General features: G+C 42.1%; 1 protein-coding gene across 2 annotated transcripts; it reads left to right on the top strand.

The window, feature by feature from the left end:
- Positions 1 to 4,505: 4,505 nt before the first annotated feature.
- Positions 4,506 to 17,577, top strand: fgf8a (fibroblast growth factor 8a). 2 transcript variants are annotated; one of them, XM_044136558.1, is made up of 7 exons: positions 4,506 to 4,724; positions 10,997 to 11,094; positions 11,211 to 11,866; positions 11,954 to 11,990; positions 12,939 to 13,086; positions 14,505 to 14,611; positions 16,406 to 17,577. In XM_044136558.1, exons 3-7 carry the CDS (start codon positions 11,835 to 11,837, stop codon positions 16,688 to 16,690), a joined length of 609 nt encoding a protein of 202 aa, XP_043992493.1. In that variant the 5' UTR covers positions 4,506 to 4,724; positions 10,997 to 11,094; positions 11,211 to 11,834; the 3' UTR covers positions 16,691 to 17,577. The 2 variants fall into 2 exon arrangements, with proteins under 2 accessions (XP_043992493.1, XP_043992492.1); XM_044136557.1 differs by having other exon boundaries at positions 12,906 to 13,086.

Below are 17,577 nucleotides of genomic sequence, written 5' to 3'. Positions count from 1 at the left end.
TGCCCCAAAACAAAACCAACTTTTGTTATCAGGCTCTTGAGTTTTTTTTTTTTTTTTTAAGTCCTGCTACCCCAATAGAGGATGGAAAAAAAAACTGCGCTCTCTACAGATTTCTAGAAGATTTGCAGCATCTTGCTGCGAACGCTGAAGGACCTACACTTCCTCAGCAAAAACACTGTGCTGTGTTTTCAATTTTTCACCGTTAGCCAGCAGTCACAAGAAATGCACTGTACGACGCCCAAAGCTAAATCCAAGACTGTTTCTCTCTTGAAATCATCGCAGTCACATCTTTTATAACTGTAATGAACAGAAATGTAATCTTTCCAACTCCATGCTTCAGTTGTCTGGATAGGGAGTCTTACTCTTATTTCTCTTCCTTACTGCTTTGAAACAGCAGCAGGTGTAGCTAATGCGTTGAGAAAAATTAGGCAACAGCAAAGAGCAGTGGGACAGAAAAAAACAGATGTCGGGAAATACATTACACTACAGCGATACTGGGATGTCCAGAAAAAAAGGTGTAAATTTTCTCCACTGACGACTCACTTTGTAAGTTGGAGGAATCGGCGACCTCAAAGGGGTGTTGTGTTTTGAGCTGACTGGAAGACTGAAACCACTAAGTGCAGCAGATGTAGCTGTGTCTGTAGCTGAAATAGTAGCACTTCAAGGCAGAATGACAACACACACACACACACACACACACACACTGTTGAAGCCTAAAATTCGGAACTCGTGATCAGGAGCGTGATCTTTTGGTCAAACCAAAAGATCAAATAAAGCTGTCTACTTGGATTGCAATTTAATATTTGACTAATTAATCCTGCAACACAGCTGTGAGAACAAACAGCTTGAATGTGTGGGGACGGAGGTGTGTTTAGCCAGCCTGGTCCACGTAGAGGTCAATGCACAGTGACCATCTGCAACCTGTGATTTCAGTGGCGGCCGCATTCTGGATATGGCCCGGAAGATACAGCTGTAAGATTATGAGGTTGACCAAGGATAAACTCGAATCCAACAGCCTGTCAGAGATTGCTGTGTTGATTTAAGAGGTCCAGTTCAACTATGTGAAAATGTGAGACACCCGAGACTACACCTGGCCGAGCCTCCAGAGCTCACCGTAAGGCTGGCTTACCTTTAAAACATAAACACACAGGCGTCAAACCCCAGTCCTCAAGGGCCGCTGTCCTGCAGTCTTTCGATGTACAGCCTTAATGACCTAATTATTCTATTCAGGTGGTGCAGCAGAGGCACATCTAAAAATTGCAGGGCAGCGGCCCTCCAAGACTGGAGTTTGAGACCCCTGCATAAACATCTCTGAACATTTTGGATTCAAGTTTCCATTTTACAAGCTTAGATTTTATGCTTACACTTTTTTTTTTTTACCCTAATAGGATTGACAAGTTTCAGAACCATGCACCCCTCAGTAGGACGTGTTGACCAGACTGACTGAGTCAGTACCCACCTGCAGAGAGGCTGTGTATTCACAGTGTCACCTGGTCTACTTTAAAATGCTGGAATTTCTTGTCTGCAATAAACAAAAACTGTAGATGGTCAGCAGGAATGCAGACGTTTCCTCTATTGCAGGTTTTCTTTACACCTTTTACACCTTGAACACTAAAGTCAGTCTCATAGAAAACATTGGGGTTTTGTTTTTCTCACAATAATAACATACATGGATTGAAGGATGGATGGATTCATTGGATGGATAACCTGCAAGAAATCAGCTGGTTGTGTCATTCTTTTTGTTTGTACTTTACAGAGCACATTGAATGGTAGTGCTAGAGTTCTCCTGTTGCTGGTTAACATCCTCTCAAACTATAATACGTTTAAAGAGACATCATGTGCCCCATCTTTGACTGACCGACAGCGTCCTCACCCTCTGCCTCTAGACCACGTTCTTTTTTCCCATTCCAGCTCAATGTGTCTCAACTAGTGTTTTCCTCTTAGAGAAGCTATGACATCTCATAACAATTTGTCTAAATCACAGCGCAGGCCCAGCGTAATGAGCAGGCCACCACAGTTATGCTGATTACAGCATCAGGAGGGACTCGTCGACCACAAAAATAACTGCTGGAAGCTGGGACAGTGGGTAGGAAGACAGTAAGACAGAGTAAGTAGAGAGAAAATATGTTGCAGAAATGTTTCCCAAGAGGAAACAAATTATGGAAAGCAAATTATTGAGAGGATTTTATTTGCCACTGTACCTCTGCTTTTTATCCATGAAAGTACAGTGAAGCCTGTTGTAATTCAAATGTTTATTCTAGTTTTTGACACAAATGAAGCACTACTGAGGAAACCTAAACATATACAAGAACTCCTCAAGCTTTCCCCAAAATTGCCCCCTGAGTGAAATTCTTGTATTTTGATGGCATTAAAAATAGGCGTAGTCAAACAACTCTACAGCTCCTCCTAATGGGAGAGAGGCCAACTGGTAAAATGTACCGAGCTGAAATTTGGTACATTGGTGGAACCCACTTAAACAATGAAAAGGAGTCTTGGAGGTATGACCTCAACCCAACAGGAAGGTGGATATTCTGGGCCAAAGGGTCATTTTTAGTCTTCATATATGTCGAACTTTACTGAACTCCTCCTAGGGATTTTGTACCACATGGTTCATATTTGGCCAATATGGCATTGGGGATTAAAATGATCAAAAGCTTGAGTTTTTGTGCATGCTGAAGGGGGCGTGACCAGGTCTCAATGTTTGCTGTCTCACTATAAATTTAAAAACATTCTAACTTTCACATAGAAATACCCAATATCATGCCTGAAATGATCAAATCCCTGCCCCCTCAGAACAGGAAGTTGTTGTTTTTTTTTCATGGAAACTTCCATTTGTGTGGCTTCCTCGAACTAATCAACATAATCTTGTGACAGAAGACAGATAACAAGTTTGTCTCCCTTGTTTTAAAGCTCAAAGACTTTCCTCTGGAGTATGTGGCAGTGTCTGCATTGTGAAGTCAGTTAATGGAGATGAAAACTCTTGATGGCTTTTGAGGAAAACAAGCTGTGGACTGAAAGGTGGACTTGGAAGATGTCTGTTCTGTTAAACCTGGGATAGAACCAACACTGTGTCTCAATAAAAGAACATACCTAACAGTCAAACATGGTAGTGGTAGTTCCATGCTGTGGGGGTTGCAGGACTGACACAACTTGCTGCACTTATTGGAACCGTGAATTCTGCTTTCTAGGAGAAAAACCTAAAGGAAAACAACCTGCCATCACAATCCAAAGCACAACAGCTAGACATGCTGTGACCTGACCCATAACCAGGCATTTCACACTTAAAACTTCTCCAGACTGTCTGAATTAAAAAGAAATCAGCAAAACAAACAACAAAAAGAAAACGGTGGACCAAAAATGAATAAAATTAGTTTTTTTTCTTGAAAGCATAGAGTTAATTGGAAAAACATTGAGGTCAGGAAATAAATAAGCCGCAGTCAGTAAACAGGAAGAGAAAACAATATAAAAATACAAAAAAAGTGTTAACACATGACTGGAGATAAGAGGGCGAGGATGAGGAGGGACAGGATGAAGAGCTGAAATGAAACAGGAGGAAAGTCTAGAGACTCAGACCAGGCCAGACAGCAGACTGCCTGAATACAAACACATAACCACACACATCCTATGCTGCACTGTCAAACACAAACCAGTCGACATCAGCTATTTTAGCTATGTATGCCATGTTCCAACTATCCCCGTCCTACTCACACAAAGCAAAGACACACACTTCCACCTTAAATCACTCATGAGCTTTTGACTCACTGTGTCAACTTGAAAGTGTCTTATGTTTCCCATCTGATTTCTTTGAATACAAAAATCAGTCTACTCAAGCTTGTTCATAGAATCACTCAAGTAAAAGTACAAAATGACAGTGCAGTAAAACTACCACTTTAAGTACCTCTTTTTGTCCAAAATATTACTCGAGTAACCACCCACCTCTGAGCGCAGACAACAACATTAATAGTCTATTATTAACAGATTTAATGTGATCTATTGACATGGGTTAGCTAGTTATCATTTATATTAACATTAACTGCATCCAACAATATTACTAAACTCAACTGCACAAACCTTTTTGTTTTTTGCTGGGTTGTCGCCATGACTCTAACACACTGCTGTGCAGGCCTGCATTCTGCCGCCTGAATGTGTTTGAGGAATGTTGTCGCTGCCACGGGGACGTAAAATGCCTGAGCATCTTCACGCTCGTGTTGCGTTTAATGGCGTCTCAGAAAAACACGCTACGACAAGCTGACAACCGATTAAACAGTTTGTAATGGCAGCAATTACCATTCCTAATACTTATAAACCAATATTTTCCTTGCTGACTGTCAGTTCCATGTTAACCGTCCTGTTACTAAATCGTCTTTATTGACTTTATTTTGTTTGGTTGTCACCTGATTTGATCTAATTTCCTCTCTGCTTGTACTGAGGTCACCCTATATACCAGCTTCATTATCGAATGACTTGTAGTAGCTGTAGGAGCAGATAATGAATGAACGGGTTTGTGAAAGGGTCACATCAGCAGTCTATTTGAGAGGAACCTTTGTTGGTGAAGACAGGTGTTCCACCTGAAAGGGGGAAACAGTTTTTTGAACGCCGAACGCTAGATTCTGTCAACAGTCAACATTTTCCGGCTTCGATTATCACTGACGAGGTGCAAAAAAGATAAATGGATGACCTGCATGATGAACAAAGGCGGCTCTGACTTTAATTCAGCCGACAAGGTAATTAGCGCATCAATTTTACCACCTGAGTGGCTGAAAGCATTTGGGTTGGCTTCTACAAAATCTAAATAACAAAATTTTTTAAATAAATTAATTACAGCCTGTGACAGGGTGGTTAAGTTGGTCTTTTTGAAATAAAGTTGATGAAAACTAAATAAATATATTTAATCAGAGTTATATAAGGGACAAATATAAATGTAAGGGACAGGTTGCCCTTTAAATACATTTCTGATTTATTTCATCTTTCTATGTGTTGACCAAAATGCTTTTGTTTAAACATTGCTGTGGTAACTTTGCTTCACTCAATATCCCAGGTTTGTTGGCGGTATCACTGTGTTCCAGTATATGCTTTTTAAGTCTAACACTAGTAAACATTTAAATAAATATGAATGTTTCTTTTGTTACGAGGTAAATTTCTGGTAAATTATTGGTCGGTTTCTTTCATGCTCACCGTTGTTCGTCCCCTTAGATGCTGTTGCCAGAACAACATTTTTTTGTGAGAGGAGCCGGCCCAGAATTTTCTATTTAAATTTGCATCACCAGGTACAAGTAAACGGACAGCTTTCTTGTTTGTATTGTATTGTTGTTACTTTTTTAAGTAACTTTCTGAGCTGCCTCGCGTTAGATGTTTTATGTCAATCATTACGCAGACGTACTTATGGAGATCATTTATCTGCAAATCAATTCGATTAATAATCTCATTTCTGTTTGCTTGTTTAGATTTAGTGTTTGGTTTGACCTGTTTTCTAACGGTATAATCTAATGAAGTGCAGAAATGCTGCCGATTCGACATAAAAACCAGGAAGATTTTGGCTACCAAAGAGATCGATTGATGCCAGAAAACAAAAATGTCAAAGAATATAATTCACTTCGACAACATCAAACAGATGGCTGACGCTGATTCCTCATCACATCCTCTGACGACTCTGCCTCACACTCTGCCCCTGCGCTTTATGTTAGCTATTTATCGATGAAACATCTTAGCCACTCTCTTAGCAGTAACACAGTGTCACTTCCCATTAGCATAAGGCCTTAGCTAGAGATGGATTGCCTCTCTGCTGGTCCCGTCCTCCAGGTGATTGATCTGTTAACAGCTATTTCCCTTACAAACCTTTGATTAAGTGTTAGTTGTCTTTGCTTAAAGGGACCGGCGTGTGTGGGTGTGTGTCTGGGTGTGTGTGTGTGGGTGTGTGTCTGGGTGTGTGTGTGTGTGCGTGAGCTGTGTGACTGGAGGCCAACCCTCAGCGCCCTCAGCTGGATATCTTTCAGCTCTCTATTTAATGCTGTTCTTTACATATTCATTTTACTACTGTTAGAAAACCACAGGCTGCCATACCCTCCTTGTGACTGTGTGTGTGTATGCGTGTGTGTGTGTGTGTGTCTATGCATTAATGTGAGCATCACAATTTGCTAATAGCAAAAAATAATAAAGCATTGTTGATCATCCTTTCACCATGATGCATTCGATGTAGTGTGTATGATTCAGATCAGGAGGTATTTTAGAATACACACTGCATCCTACAAAGGGTTTCAGTGGCTCAGATTTTTGTTCTGTGAGCCTATTATCACTGACACTTCCCTTAGCTGCACCTCTACCTGCATGTCATATCACAGTGAGCCTATTGGGGCGTGTGGGAGGGTGGGGTATATCGTCAGAGTTGTGTAAAAACACAGAAATGCAAAGTCACAGAACACACAGTCAACTATATTACGTCTTGCCGTCGTTATACATCAGATTATTGATTAATGTTTCAAATGCAACTCTAAACAGCTGGGTTTTTTAGTCTGGATTTAAAGGAACTCAAAGTTTCGGCTGTTGTGCAGTTTTCTGGAAATTCATTCCAGATTTCTGGTGCATTGGAGCAGAACGCTGCTCCTCCATATGCAGCATTCAAACATTTCTTTACAAAAAGTCAAAGACCACTGTTTCATCATAGACCGCTGTTTGTGCATAAATCTATTGCAGTGGTGCTGATGAAAATAATTAAATAACGAAAATTGAAAATGAAAAATAAATTGCAACACACTCACATTTTAGTCTGACTTTGCAAACATCTGACACATCCACCAAGCACTCTGAAAGACATGAAACCAACCTTTGTTCACACAACAAGCAGGATTGAGAACGTTAACTCTTCAATCTCAGATAGACGGAAAAAGATCTTGTCCAATTCTACCGAAAGGCTGCAGGAACCATCCAACACAGAGATGAACGGACCCCTACAGCAGAACGGATCCCTTCATTCAGGAGCCATTTGTTAAGGACCTGTCCATTCTCTCTATCATGCGCATCTCTCTCCGTTTCGGAGTGATAGAGAGAAGCGACGGCTGTGTAGATAACAGAGTCTTGTGTGCTGTGATTCAGGACTTTTGATTGGCACTTGGGGGTCGGGTTGATTGATAAGGACGCCTCCTGCTATCCCACCGACAGCTCCTGTCAGAAAGCCAGCTTGTTTCACATCAGATGTATTAAGAGGTACATCATGCTTCCCCACCCCCCAATACACACACAAACACACACACACACACACCCTCTCCGTGAGAGGAGCCCAAACAATTAGCTCATTCATTTGTTTAACTTGGTTTTCATTTCCGACAGCAGAAACTTAAAACCTGAGATAGCCGCAGTTATGAATTTATGCTTTGTCAAATTAATGTAACTTAATTTTGTTACTGTAGCCTCTGCAGAGCTGTGTGTGTCAGTCCCGGTTTGTTGTGATAATAAAAGAGCTCCTAGTATTGGTATTAATAAGACACGTGTCTCGAGTATTTAAAAAATGACACGAATGTAACAATTTCTTTTCTTTCTTTTACACAATGACAAGAACCCCAGAAGAAGGTGGACACGTGTAAAGTAAAGTAAATCCATTGTTTTACCATCAATGTTTGCTCTGGTTACCACAGTGACAGGCACCAACGACCTTCAGGCCGCAACTCTTTGAAACTTCTTCTTGAGTTCAAATTGTGCATTTTAGTTTAATTCTCTAGTTTTAGTCTGGCTCTCCTTTGCGTTTTGTGAGTTAATTGGTCTCCCTTCCAGAGTTCTTCTGCTCAGAACCGTCCTCTGACAGTTGTTCCACGATTCCTTAATTAGGCTCACCTGGATCCAGTGCCATTCTCCACACCACCCTCAGTTTATAGCTCTTTGGATTTCCTTGTTCGGCCTGTGTCTCGTCTTGTTCTCCTCATCCAAGTTCATGTTTACATTGTCATCCTATTCTCAACATAAAAATCTTAATTATGTACAATAAGTCCAAAGTAATTGGATGTTTTCAAGCCTTTGTTACTGTGTGGACTGAATAGAGGTGCTAGGGTTAGGGCTAGCTGTCTCCCACAGTGTTGGGTTGATTGGCTTTTTTAAAATGAATAGTTGTTTTGCATGGCTCTGGGATGGACAGGTGTCTTGTCCAGGGTGTAAACATGCTGGATAACCACCAGCTACATGGCAACCCAGAATAATTAAGCAGAGATGGCCACTTGCTGGATGTTTGAAGTTGAAATTACAAAACGTTTCTTGGCCAATTTATTGGCCACCTGATTTATTGAAAGGCGATTTTCTAAATTTTGAGCGACTGGTGATCTGTTGATTCTTACACGTGAAGCCGATCTTGTCCTCCAATCTCATCTACCTCAGCAAAGGTCTAAACATCAGTCAATGTCCTCTTCAATTTCCCTCTCACATGCATGCATATCCTTCCTCTAAAGTATTTTGTCAGACTGTTTACTGCATACTTAGGTTTGAAGTTGGTAACTAGACAAGCTTTGTTTGTGTGCGGGGTGTTTGTGTGCGTGTGTGTGTGTGTGTGTACATGCGAATCAGCAGTCAGAGATCTCACACACGCTGCTTCACTCAGGATCAGTCCCATTTGGTGGTCACCCTCTCAGGAATGCTGACTGAGGTCAGGCTGCTTTTTGGTGTCAGTTTCGCTCGTCATGATTGAAAATACTGAGAAAACCAAATCTAACCTATCTGTTGGACTTCACCCTCACTCACTCAACTCTTGTTATATTTACCACTCGAGGCTAATCTGCACAGACTGCAGAGAAAGGATGTGTTTTATTTAGTTGAGTAAGAATTTTGACATTTTGAAGAATCTGTTCCAACTATTTGGTTTTTGGCAAGGATTTAATTCTAACCTGTTTATAGGAAGTGGTCAGCAGTGGTGCTGTAAGACCAATGGGACAACGGCAGCTGTAGCCAAAAACACTACAATTGATTGTTCATACTGTTTGAAACGGTGTGGTTGCAACAAAATATTGTGTGTTAAACTTTAGGACCACAACACCTATAAATCACCAACAGGCTGTGGGGGAAGATGGGAAGACTGGTTAGATACTCATCTTAACCCTGGTCACACTTGTGTTCTAGAAAATAATATATTTAAAAGAAAAAAAACAACAAAAAAACAAATGGAACTGTGTGATAGACACAAAGAGAGAGGGAATGACCTTTTATAGCCTTTGAAAGTGCTGCAGTATTGTTTTATCTCGCAGATAATTTTTTAATTATTTGCATTTGTTTGAGGATATAAATGCTGATTAAAAATCTGATTTAATGGTTTCAGCACAGATAAATTAAAAGATTTGAAATTGTTTAATATCCAAAAGTAAAATCTTAAGGAGCTGGCAAGTTCACTCTGGAAAAGTTCAAAGAACAATCTCCATAGTTGGTTGAGTTACCGCAGCTACAATCTGATGCTGTGAGTTTAACCCTTTAAGTCTGAGCTCTGTTTGTTTACTAATGCGTCTCAGTAAAGCTGAACTGGAGGTTCATCCTCAGAGAGAGCTGAAGTGGGCTGTGGGTAACGAGGATGACTGCTGAAACGAGAAGGCACGGGTCACAGGTACTCTGACCCACCAGAGTACCTGTGGAGGCATCAGGCCAGCCCAGCGAGGAGCTATGAGGAAGAGGTAAGTGATGAAGCAGAGGTGCCTGGAGCTGATCGTGGGTAACCTTGAACCGAGGTGAACCGCAGTCGAGGTGGAAGTGGACCCGACAATAACACAATCCAGGAATACAAGTCGATTGATCACAAACTTAGGAATATAATTGTACAAAAAGGCAAAAAATAATAATAATAATAAAAAAAAATCATCATTTGTAAATAGCTTTGCAAATTGACTCAGTTTATCTTTATAGGATACAACCATTGGTTTGAGAACCAGAACCAGATCTTAAAGGAACGTGCAGCAACAACCCATGTTAATCGAGAATCTAACTTTGAATCAGATCATTCTGTATCACTGTCATCATGTGGAGACAACGCAAAGCGGCTGTAGTGTTTCCCCCAACAGGAATAAAGTTGCCGTTGACTAGTTTCTGCTGCTGATGTTGATCTGAGACTGTACTTGTTGAACAGACCGCATGAGGAGGTTGCCATGGGGATGTTGAGATCAATTAACTCTACTCTGGGAGACCTCCCACTGGTCTGATCCTGAACACAGTGGAGTGTGAGTGCCATACACTGCTCTGGTGATTCCGCCAAAGACCTGATCACTTTCACCAGAGCGCCCACTGGTGTTTGACAGGGGAAGGACGACTCTGAGCGGTCAGCGCGTCAGATTTCCTCCGCCTTTGACTTGTTGAAAACTAGAGCCACAGCCGGAGCGATTGCAGCCGATAACAAATGTCATTGTGCTTGTTTGGCCGACCTGGATGTTCATGTGAGCCTTCAGATCAGCCTTCACTCCTCCCCTGCCTGAACATGCAGTGTGATGTAATTATGCGAGGATGGAAAAGGTTCGTCCTGTTAGGTATTGTTTATTCGGCGAGAGTTTCTCTGTCTGCTGAAGCTGGGCTGGGTCTAAATCAATAAATCCTAAAACCACAACGATCCGTTACTTTTGGGTAATTAAGGATTAATTAACGATAATGAATGTGTGTGATTCTTCTGGGTTAGAGCAGAATTAATTTGTAACTAACTAATCATTCAGGGCTTTCAAGTGATTTCTGCAGACTTTGAAGTGCGAGCGAGCCATTCATTAATTAATTAATTTATTTATTGCATGGCGGTGAGGGGAGGGGTCAGTAACGCTAATCACCTGTAATCCTTTTAATGTCTCTCGCTTTGAGGTGCCAATACACAAGCTGACCATATTCAGGACCGCGCAACCCTGGAGAAGGAAGAAGAAGAAGAAGAAGTGTTGGGGCTGTGGGAGGAAGATGGAGGGGCGGGTGTGTGGGGGGAGGAGGAGGGTAACCGGGCCGGGACTCGACGGTTTGCGGGGTCATGAAACCACCTTTGCGTCTTAATGTCAGTTGATGCTTCCAGAACCGGACACACCGTCATTAAGACCAGACCCAGGATTGTGTTGGACCGGAGCAGGCCAGGCTCCTCCTCGCTTCTTTCTGCTCCGGACAGCTCCCCAGGTAAAGGGGAGATGACAAAAGGGGGTGGATGGAGAGGTGGGGGGGATAAGAGGAGAGAGGAGGGGAGTGAAGAGGGAGGACGGGGGTAGATAAGGGTATCCGCTTTTGTTTTGCAGGAAAGAAAAAAAGGGGGCTTGTTCTTAGCAGAGCCTCCTGGGTGTGTGAGCGCGGTGTGGGATGGGAGCAGAGACAGGAAACGCGGAGCTTCCAGCCTTCAGTCCTGCCACAGAGCGCAGCAGCAGCAGCAGCAGCAGCAGGAGCTACAGGAGCAGGGAAAGCATCCAATCACAGCGGCAACACTGACAAGACGGAGGTTGGTCGGCTCACACTCACCTGAAGGCCGCAGATGAGGACGCGGTCCTGGAGGAGCTTCATCCAAAACTACTTCTTTTTTCTTCTGCAAGTGCACTTAAACTTTCTTCAGGCGTGACTCAAGTCATCGGTATTACTCTCATCAGTGATCTTTTTTTTTTTATCGTTACAATTTCCTCTTTTAATTTACTGGGGGGGGGAAATGCAATGGGCGAGCGTGAGCCGCGCTGTCAGTACCGCTGACCTTTGGAGGATTTCACTGTGATCTGTTGGACTTGTTGACTCGACTGGAAGCCTTGGATGAGCTTTGACTTCTCCGAGCCTAAAACGGACACCTGCCAGTAAAACAAACCAAAAAAAAAAAACAAACAAAAAAAAAAAACCCTGGAGGGTCTGTCCACCTCCATCCATCCATCCATCCATCCATCATGGGGGCCGTCCCATCCAGACTCCGCTATCTGTGAGAGCTTCCCTCTGTCTCTCCTGTCTCCGCTGAAACATCACATGCCTGAATGAAATAACCAACTCTCCGCTTTCTTCCTTGTAGATTTCTGCACCTGTTTGTGTTCTGCTTCTATGCTCAGGTATGTACCTTTTTAAAAAAAATAAAAAATAATAATAATAATAAAAAATACGCTGCCGCAAAGGATTTTATTTATTTATTTATTTATTTATTTATTTATTTATTTATTTATTTATTTATTTATTTATTTATTTATGTGGTAGAGCCATTCAAATATAATGTAGCAATGGTGCGCCATAACGTTATGTGATGAAACACTATCTGATGGCTCCCACGGCGGACAGCGGGGCTCACGGCGGCCCTGGCAGACGCCCGGCGGCCCATCGGGCAGGAGGAAATGATTTAGTGAGAAAAAAAAAAAAATGGCATCAGGCAGTTTGTGGTTTAATCCTTAATTTTGATCATAAATTCATATTTATAGGCCTAATAAACCCAAGATTCAGTGTGTTTTCACGCGAATAATCCAACCTTGATTCAACAAAATGTTTTTCTCTCTCTTGCTCTGTGCGCGTTTGTGTGTGTGTGTGTGCGTGGGCGCGTGTGTGTACGCCGAAGCGGACATTCTCCTTACGCACAACCTGTAATCATAAAGTCCGTCCCTTTGGACGCGGTCACCGTCATCTGGCGGACTCTCTTTTGGAAGTTGTCATAGCAGCTTGTCAAAAGCAAAAAAAAAAAAAAAAAAAAAAAGACAGAAAGACAGAAAGACAAAGAAAACAAGTTATTTTTTCCCCCTCATTACATATAACATTTCGTTGAAAAAATGCTCAAAGTCCTGATTCTAATCGTGCATAATTGGATCTGTTAAAATGCCTAGAATGTTTTTCAACAATTTTTGTGTTTTGTTTTGTTTTCATAAATCACAAGCTAAAATGGCCTAGGAAGCAATTGCATAAAAATAAGTAAATAAATAATTTAAAAAAAAATAATTAAAAGCAAGCACTGATAATTGTGATGCCGTCTTAATTTCTGACAGGTAACCAATCAGTCCCCGCCTAATTTCACGCAGCATGTAAGCGAGCAGAGCAAGGTGACGGACCGGGTGAGCCGCAGGCTGATCCGGATCTACCAGCTGTACAGCCGGACCAGCGGCAAGCATGTGCAGGTCCTGCCCAACAAGAAGATCAATGCCATGGCCGAAGACGGAGATGCGCACGGTATGAACATTTTGTTTTTGTTATATATAAAAGAATTATATTCATTTGCAGAAAATGAAAAATGGTCAAAATAACAAAACAAAAAACAAAAAATGCTGTACTTTCAGACCTCAAATAATGCAAAGGAAATTTAGATTTGAAACAACAATACTGATGTTTTAACTCGGGAAGAGTTCAGAAATCAATATTTGGTGAAATATAGATTTTCAGTGGGGTTCAGTGCCGTGGTATCTTATTACTTATCTTATTTTTTGTTTCCAGAGCTGTATATGGATTTGTGTACTTTCAGTCAGTAACGTGTGCATGAAAGAATTGAGACGCCTTCTGATACCTTTTTGAATCAAATTTTCATCATTCAATAACCTAAAGGTACAAAAGCCATTAACTACCCAAGTGGAGGGAGACGTTCTGAAATATGCCCCACAGGTTATCTTTGGTGCTAGAAGGTGGTCTGCAGAGATTCTATATGTCTGGAAGAGCCATTAGATGTTCTGCCTCCTGAACATTTCCTGCATAGCTTATCTTCCCTCTCCACCCCCACCTTTCACACTCACTTCTTGAAGCAAGCCCGGCAGTGTTGTTGCACGCTGAAATCCTCATGGCTAAAGAAATGCAGAGGTTAGCAGTGTGCTTAGTGTTGCTTTTAACTCAGAGGTCTCTGTGCAAACCTGTCTGCTTGCCGGATGTCATTTTGTGTTAAGCAGCAGGAAGTGTGATGGAGACTTTGTCTCCAGCATTTTGGTTTTGTTGGTCAATACCGTGCTCTGCTCTAACTGCTGCTTCTGACCTCAGCTGGAACTCGTATTTAAGTGGGTCGGCCATGACGATCCCCACTTTGGTCTCTAGCTGACAGTTTCATCTAAAGTCTCGGAGTAGATGTGATCTGTGAAACATCTGGAAAGCAAGATGTAGATGTACGGAATAACGGGGAACTGAGGCAGAATACAAGAAGTTTCTTTTCATCCCAAAAAGTCTCGACTCTGTGCCTGTTAGAATCCTGTCCTGCTATGGAGATAAATGCGAAGGTTTCTGAGTGAGGGAGGCGATTGCGGGGATTCTGAGCGACTCCTGACTCGCTGCTAGAATTGTCTCTTCAGCTTTCAAAGAATTAACAGGCACATGGTTTTATCATTTTGTGGGAATTTCAGCTTGCATAAATCTCCAGGAATGCTCCCATAGGTTTTACACAACGTATGTGTCTGTGTTGTGTGTGTGTGTGTGTTGTGTTTGGGTATGTTTCTGTAGCTCTTGAAATCCTCTCAAGCGGTCGTTGTCGTTCATGTACGTTTTTCTTTCTTACAGCATAGAACTCATTGATTTGTATTATCTTGAATTTTTCTGAGAAAATTCAAAGTAGGCTTGCTGAAACCTCCAATGCATCACTTTCTAAACAAACTCATCTTTCCCGTCTCCCTCAGCGAAGCTCATCGTAGAGACCGACACATTTGGAAGTCGAGTTCGCATCAAGGGAGCTGAGACGGGCCTCTACATCTGCATGAACAGAAAGGGGAAGCTCATCGGCAAGGTGAGGACAAAAGGCTGGCCACCTGGCTGAAACATGGAGAACAAGCCGACGACTCGCTGTGGCTCGGAAACCTCTGAATGTTTAGATGAGAGTCGATGTTGAACTGTTTGGACTAGAGAAATGACAACGGTTAGGGTTGCCTTGGGCAGGATAGCCTGAATGAACAGGGTTAACATGCCACCATGGTGAACTGCTTAAGACCCAAGAAACAAGTAACAGGTATACTGTTAGACGATGGCCTGTAGAAGGCAGTGTGTTTTATTTTAATTTACCCCGTCCTTTGGTCTTGTTGTAGTAGGGGTCACTCCTTTTTGATTTGTGTCAACTACTCCCCTGGCCTTAAGAGGTCCCTTTCAATTATAGGAAACATGACAGGCCTTTGAGGGGCATCATAAATAAAATGTATTATTTTTATAAATCTAATCATTTTTAGTCCAAAAGCAGAAACACTGAACACACTATACGTTTATGTCAGTGCATTCACCCGGTGGATCTCTAATGAAAGCACTGAGAGGCAAATGTGGAACAGATTCAGGCTGCAGTTCAAGCATTCTAGTGTCCATATTGGAGTTTAGTTTGGGATCGGCACACGATGCTCTGTTGGTGTGTGTCAGAAGCTGAGATTTATGCCAGCACCCTACTCTCACTGCGACGGGCTAATAAACAGATTCCCCCACCTTTTCCCACTCACCCTCCACCCACCCAGCACCCTGCCTCAAACACCATCTGCCCCAAGCCTCCATCCCAGTCAAAGTAGACTCCAGGCTTGGTGTGTGTGTTTGCGTGCGTGTGCGTGTGTGTGCGTGCGTACCTAGGGCTGTGTGTGTGTGTGTGCGTGTGTGTGTGTGTGCGCGCGCGCACACATATGAGCAAAAGACACAAAGAATGAACATGCCGTTTGGGACGGATGTATGTTTGTGGGTTCATCTTGGCTATTTTTAAAGCACCCTTTGCCCAAAAAGGTGGGTGGTTGTTACAGTAGACCAGAGCGGAGCAAATTCACATCACCTTACTGTATGTTTTAGCTGTACATGACTGCTCATGTCAGTGACTGAAGATGCCACAACATTTAAACTTTAACCAGAGTTTCACTCGGTGTATTATAAGCCTGGCGGGTCACCAGGCTTTACTTGTGCCCCCACCAGGCTAAACATCGCTTATTTATTTCCGTTTTTTTTTTATTATTATTTTTTTTTAATGCTTGCATTTTTGTACGTTTTTGTAGTTGGTGTTCAGGTGTTAATCTTCCAATCTTTGAATAAGACATAATTATCAAGTGATATTTTCAAATTTCCTGTCAATTTTAAATGTTTTTTTAACTAAAAAAGACAACAGGCCGCTGGATGAATGACTATACCTTAGCACCCAACCACCGGGGTTAGCAGATTTGCTTTAACCATCTCTGAACGGTTCTGTTGGTCTGGAGTGTATTAAAAATCAGCATCAGAGCTTGGCTAAGATATGTTGGATTTTATTAGTGGTGGTTCAATTTACCCACAAACACAACAGTAGATAAAACTGGGAGTAAACCTGACACTTCATGCTAGCAAAGGCCTTTTGGCAGGACAACCTGCATCTACCCTAAAAGCTTCATAGAGGTACAATGAAGGCAGGTGAAGAGTCATTGCTTGCTGACAGACCCCATCACTCTCTGATCTGTAATGACTGTAGCATCTGCTCCCTGTGTGTGTTTCCATGTGCATGTGAGTTAGCATGTCCAGGTGTAGCCTTTACATATCTGTCGTTTCCATCTGCAAATCTTAGTCAAGGATTTTGTAAATGACTTCCCTGCAGGAAAACGGACAGGGCCGCGACTGCATCTTCACCGAGATCGTCTTGGAAAACAACTACACAGCCCTGAGGAACGCCCGGTACGATGGCTGGTACATGGCCTTCACTCGCCGCGGACGGCCACGCCGGGGCTCTAGGACACGCCAGCACCAGCGTGAGGTGCATTTCATGAAGAGGTTGCCGAAGGGGCAGCAGCCCACCCATCCAGGTCAACATCGGCCTTTTGACTTCATCCACTACCCTTTCAGTCAAAGGACTAAACGCACACGGTACTCTTTACAGCACTGAGGTGGAATAGAAAGACCTGAAAACAAAAAAGGGAGGACAAAAGAACTTAAATATTGACTGAAGTACGGTCAGTTCTGTCTCGAAAACGAACCTTTCGATATATTTTTTTTGTACTGTATCTTAACTCTTAGCCTATTTTCAAATGTTCTCAAGTGAACAAAGGAAGTTCATGGACATAAAAGAATAAGAAAACATGCATATTAAAAATCTATTTTTGTACTCCAAACTTTTTTTTTTTTTTTAATTTTTTTTTTTTAGTGCTGAGAATTTCTGTTTCCCGTCATTTGTCTTGTTTTCAGCATCTTTGTAGAGCGTGTCGTTTTGATTTGTTGCATATCATTTTAACTAGAGGAGACTTTTTTTTTGCCTGCTGCTCAAGGAGACTTGAAGGACCCTGAGCGGCCGCACTGCCAGGAAACGCTGAGTTTACGGACAAACTGTGAGACACGAAACTGCAGAGCGCAGGAAGCAACAGCACAGTGGGGGGGGGGGACACTTTGGTGTTCAGGCTGTGTGCCAGACGTTTCATCTTTACTGAATTCATTTAAGCAAACTGAGCGCTCATAGCATATTATGGGACGATGTGGCAGCTATAATTTATATTAACAGGTTTCCTGATCTGATTGTAGTGACTCATGTACAAAATGTGTTTACCCCTTTTTGCCCCCTCACCTTATGGGTTCTTGTTTCACTCTTAATGTCTGTTTTTATACATATATAAATATATTTTTATTTGAGGATGTGCATAATAATTTTAAAGATTGAATATTTATTTAAGAGGCGTAATAAATGTACATTAGGACACTGACATTAAACTCCTGTTTGATACGTGCTTTGCTTGGGACTCGTATGTGAAAATCTTCACAAATCAGTACACAACAACGAGC

Source organism: Gambusia affinis, linkage group LG13 (assembly GCF_019740435.1).
Source record: "Gambusia affinis linkage group LG13, SWU_Gaff_1.0, whole genome shotgun sequence".
NCBI lineage: Eukaryota > Metazoa > Chordata > Actinopteri > Cyprinodontiformes > Poeciliidae > Gambusia > Gambusia affinis.
This window is presented reverse-complemented; position numbering and strand designations above follow the sequence as displayed.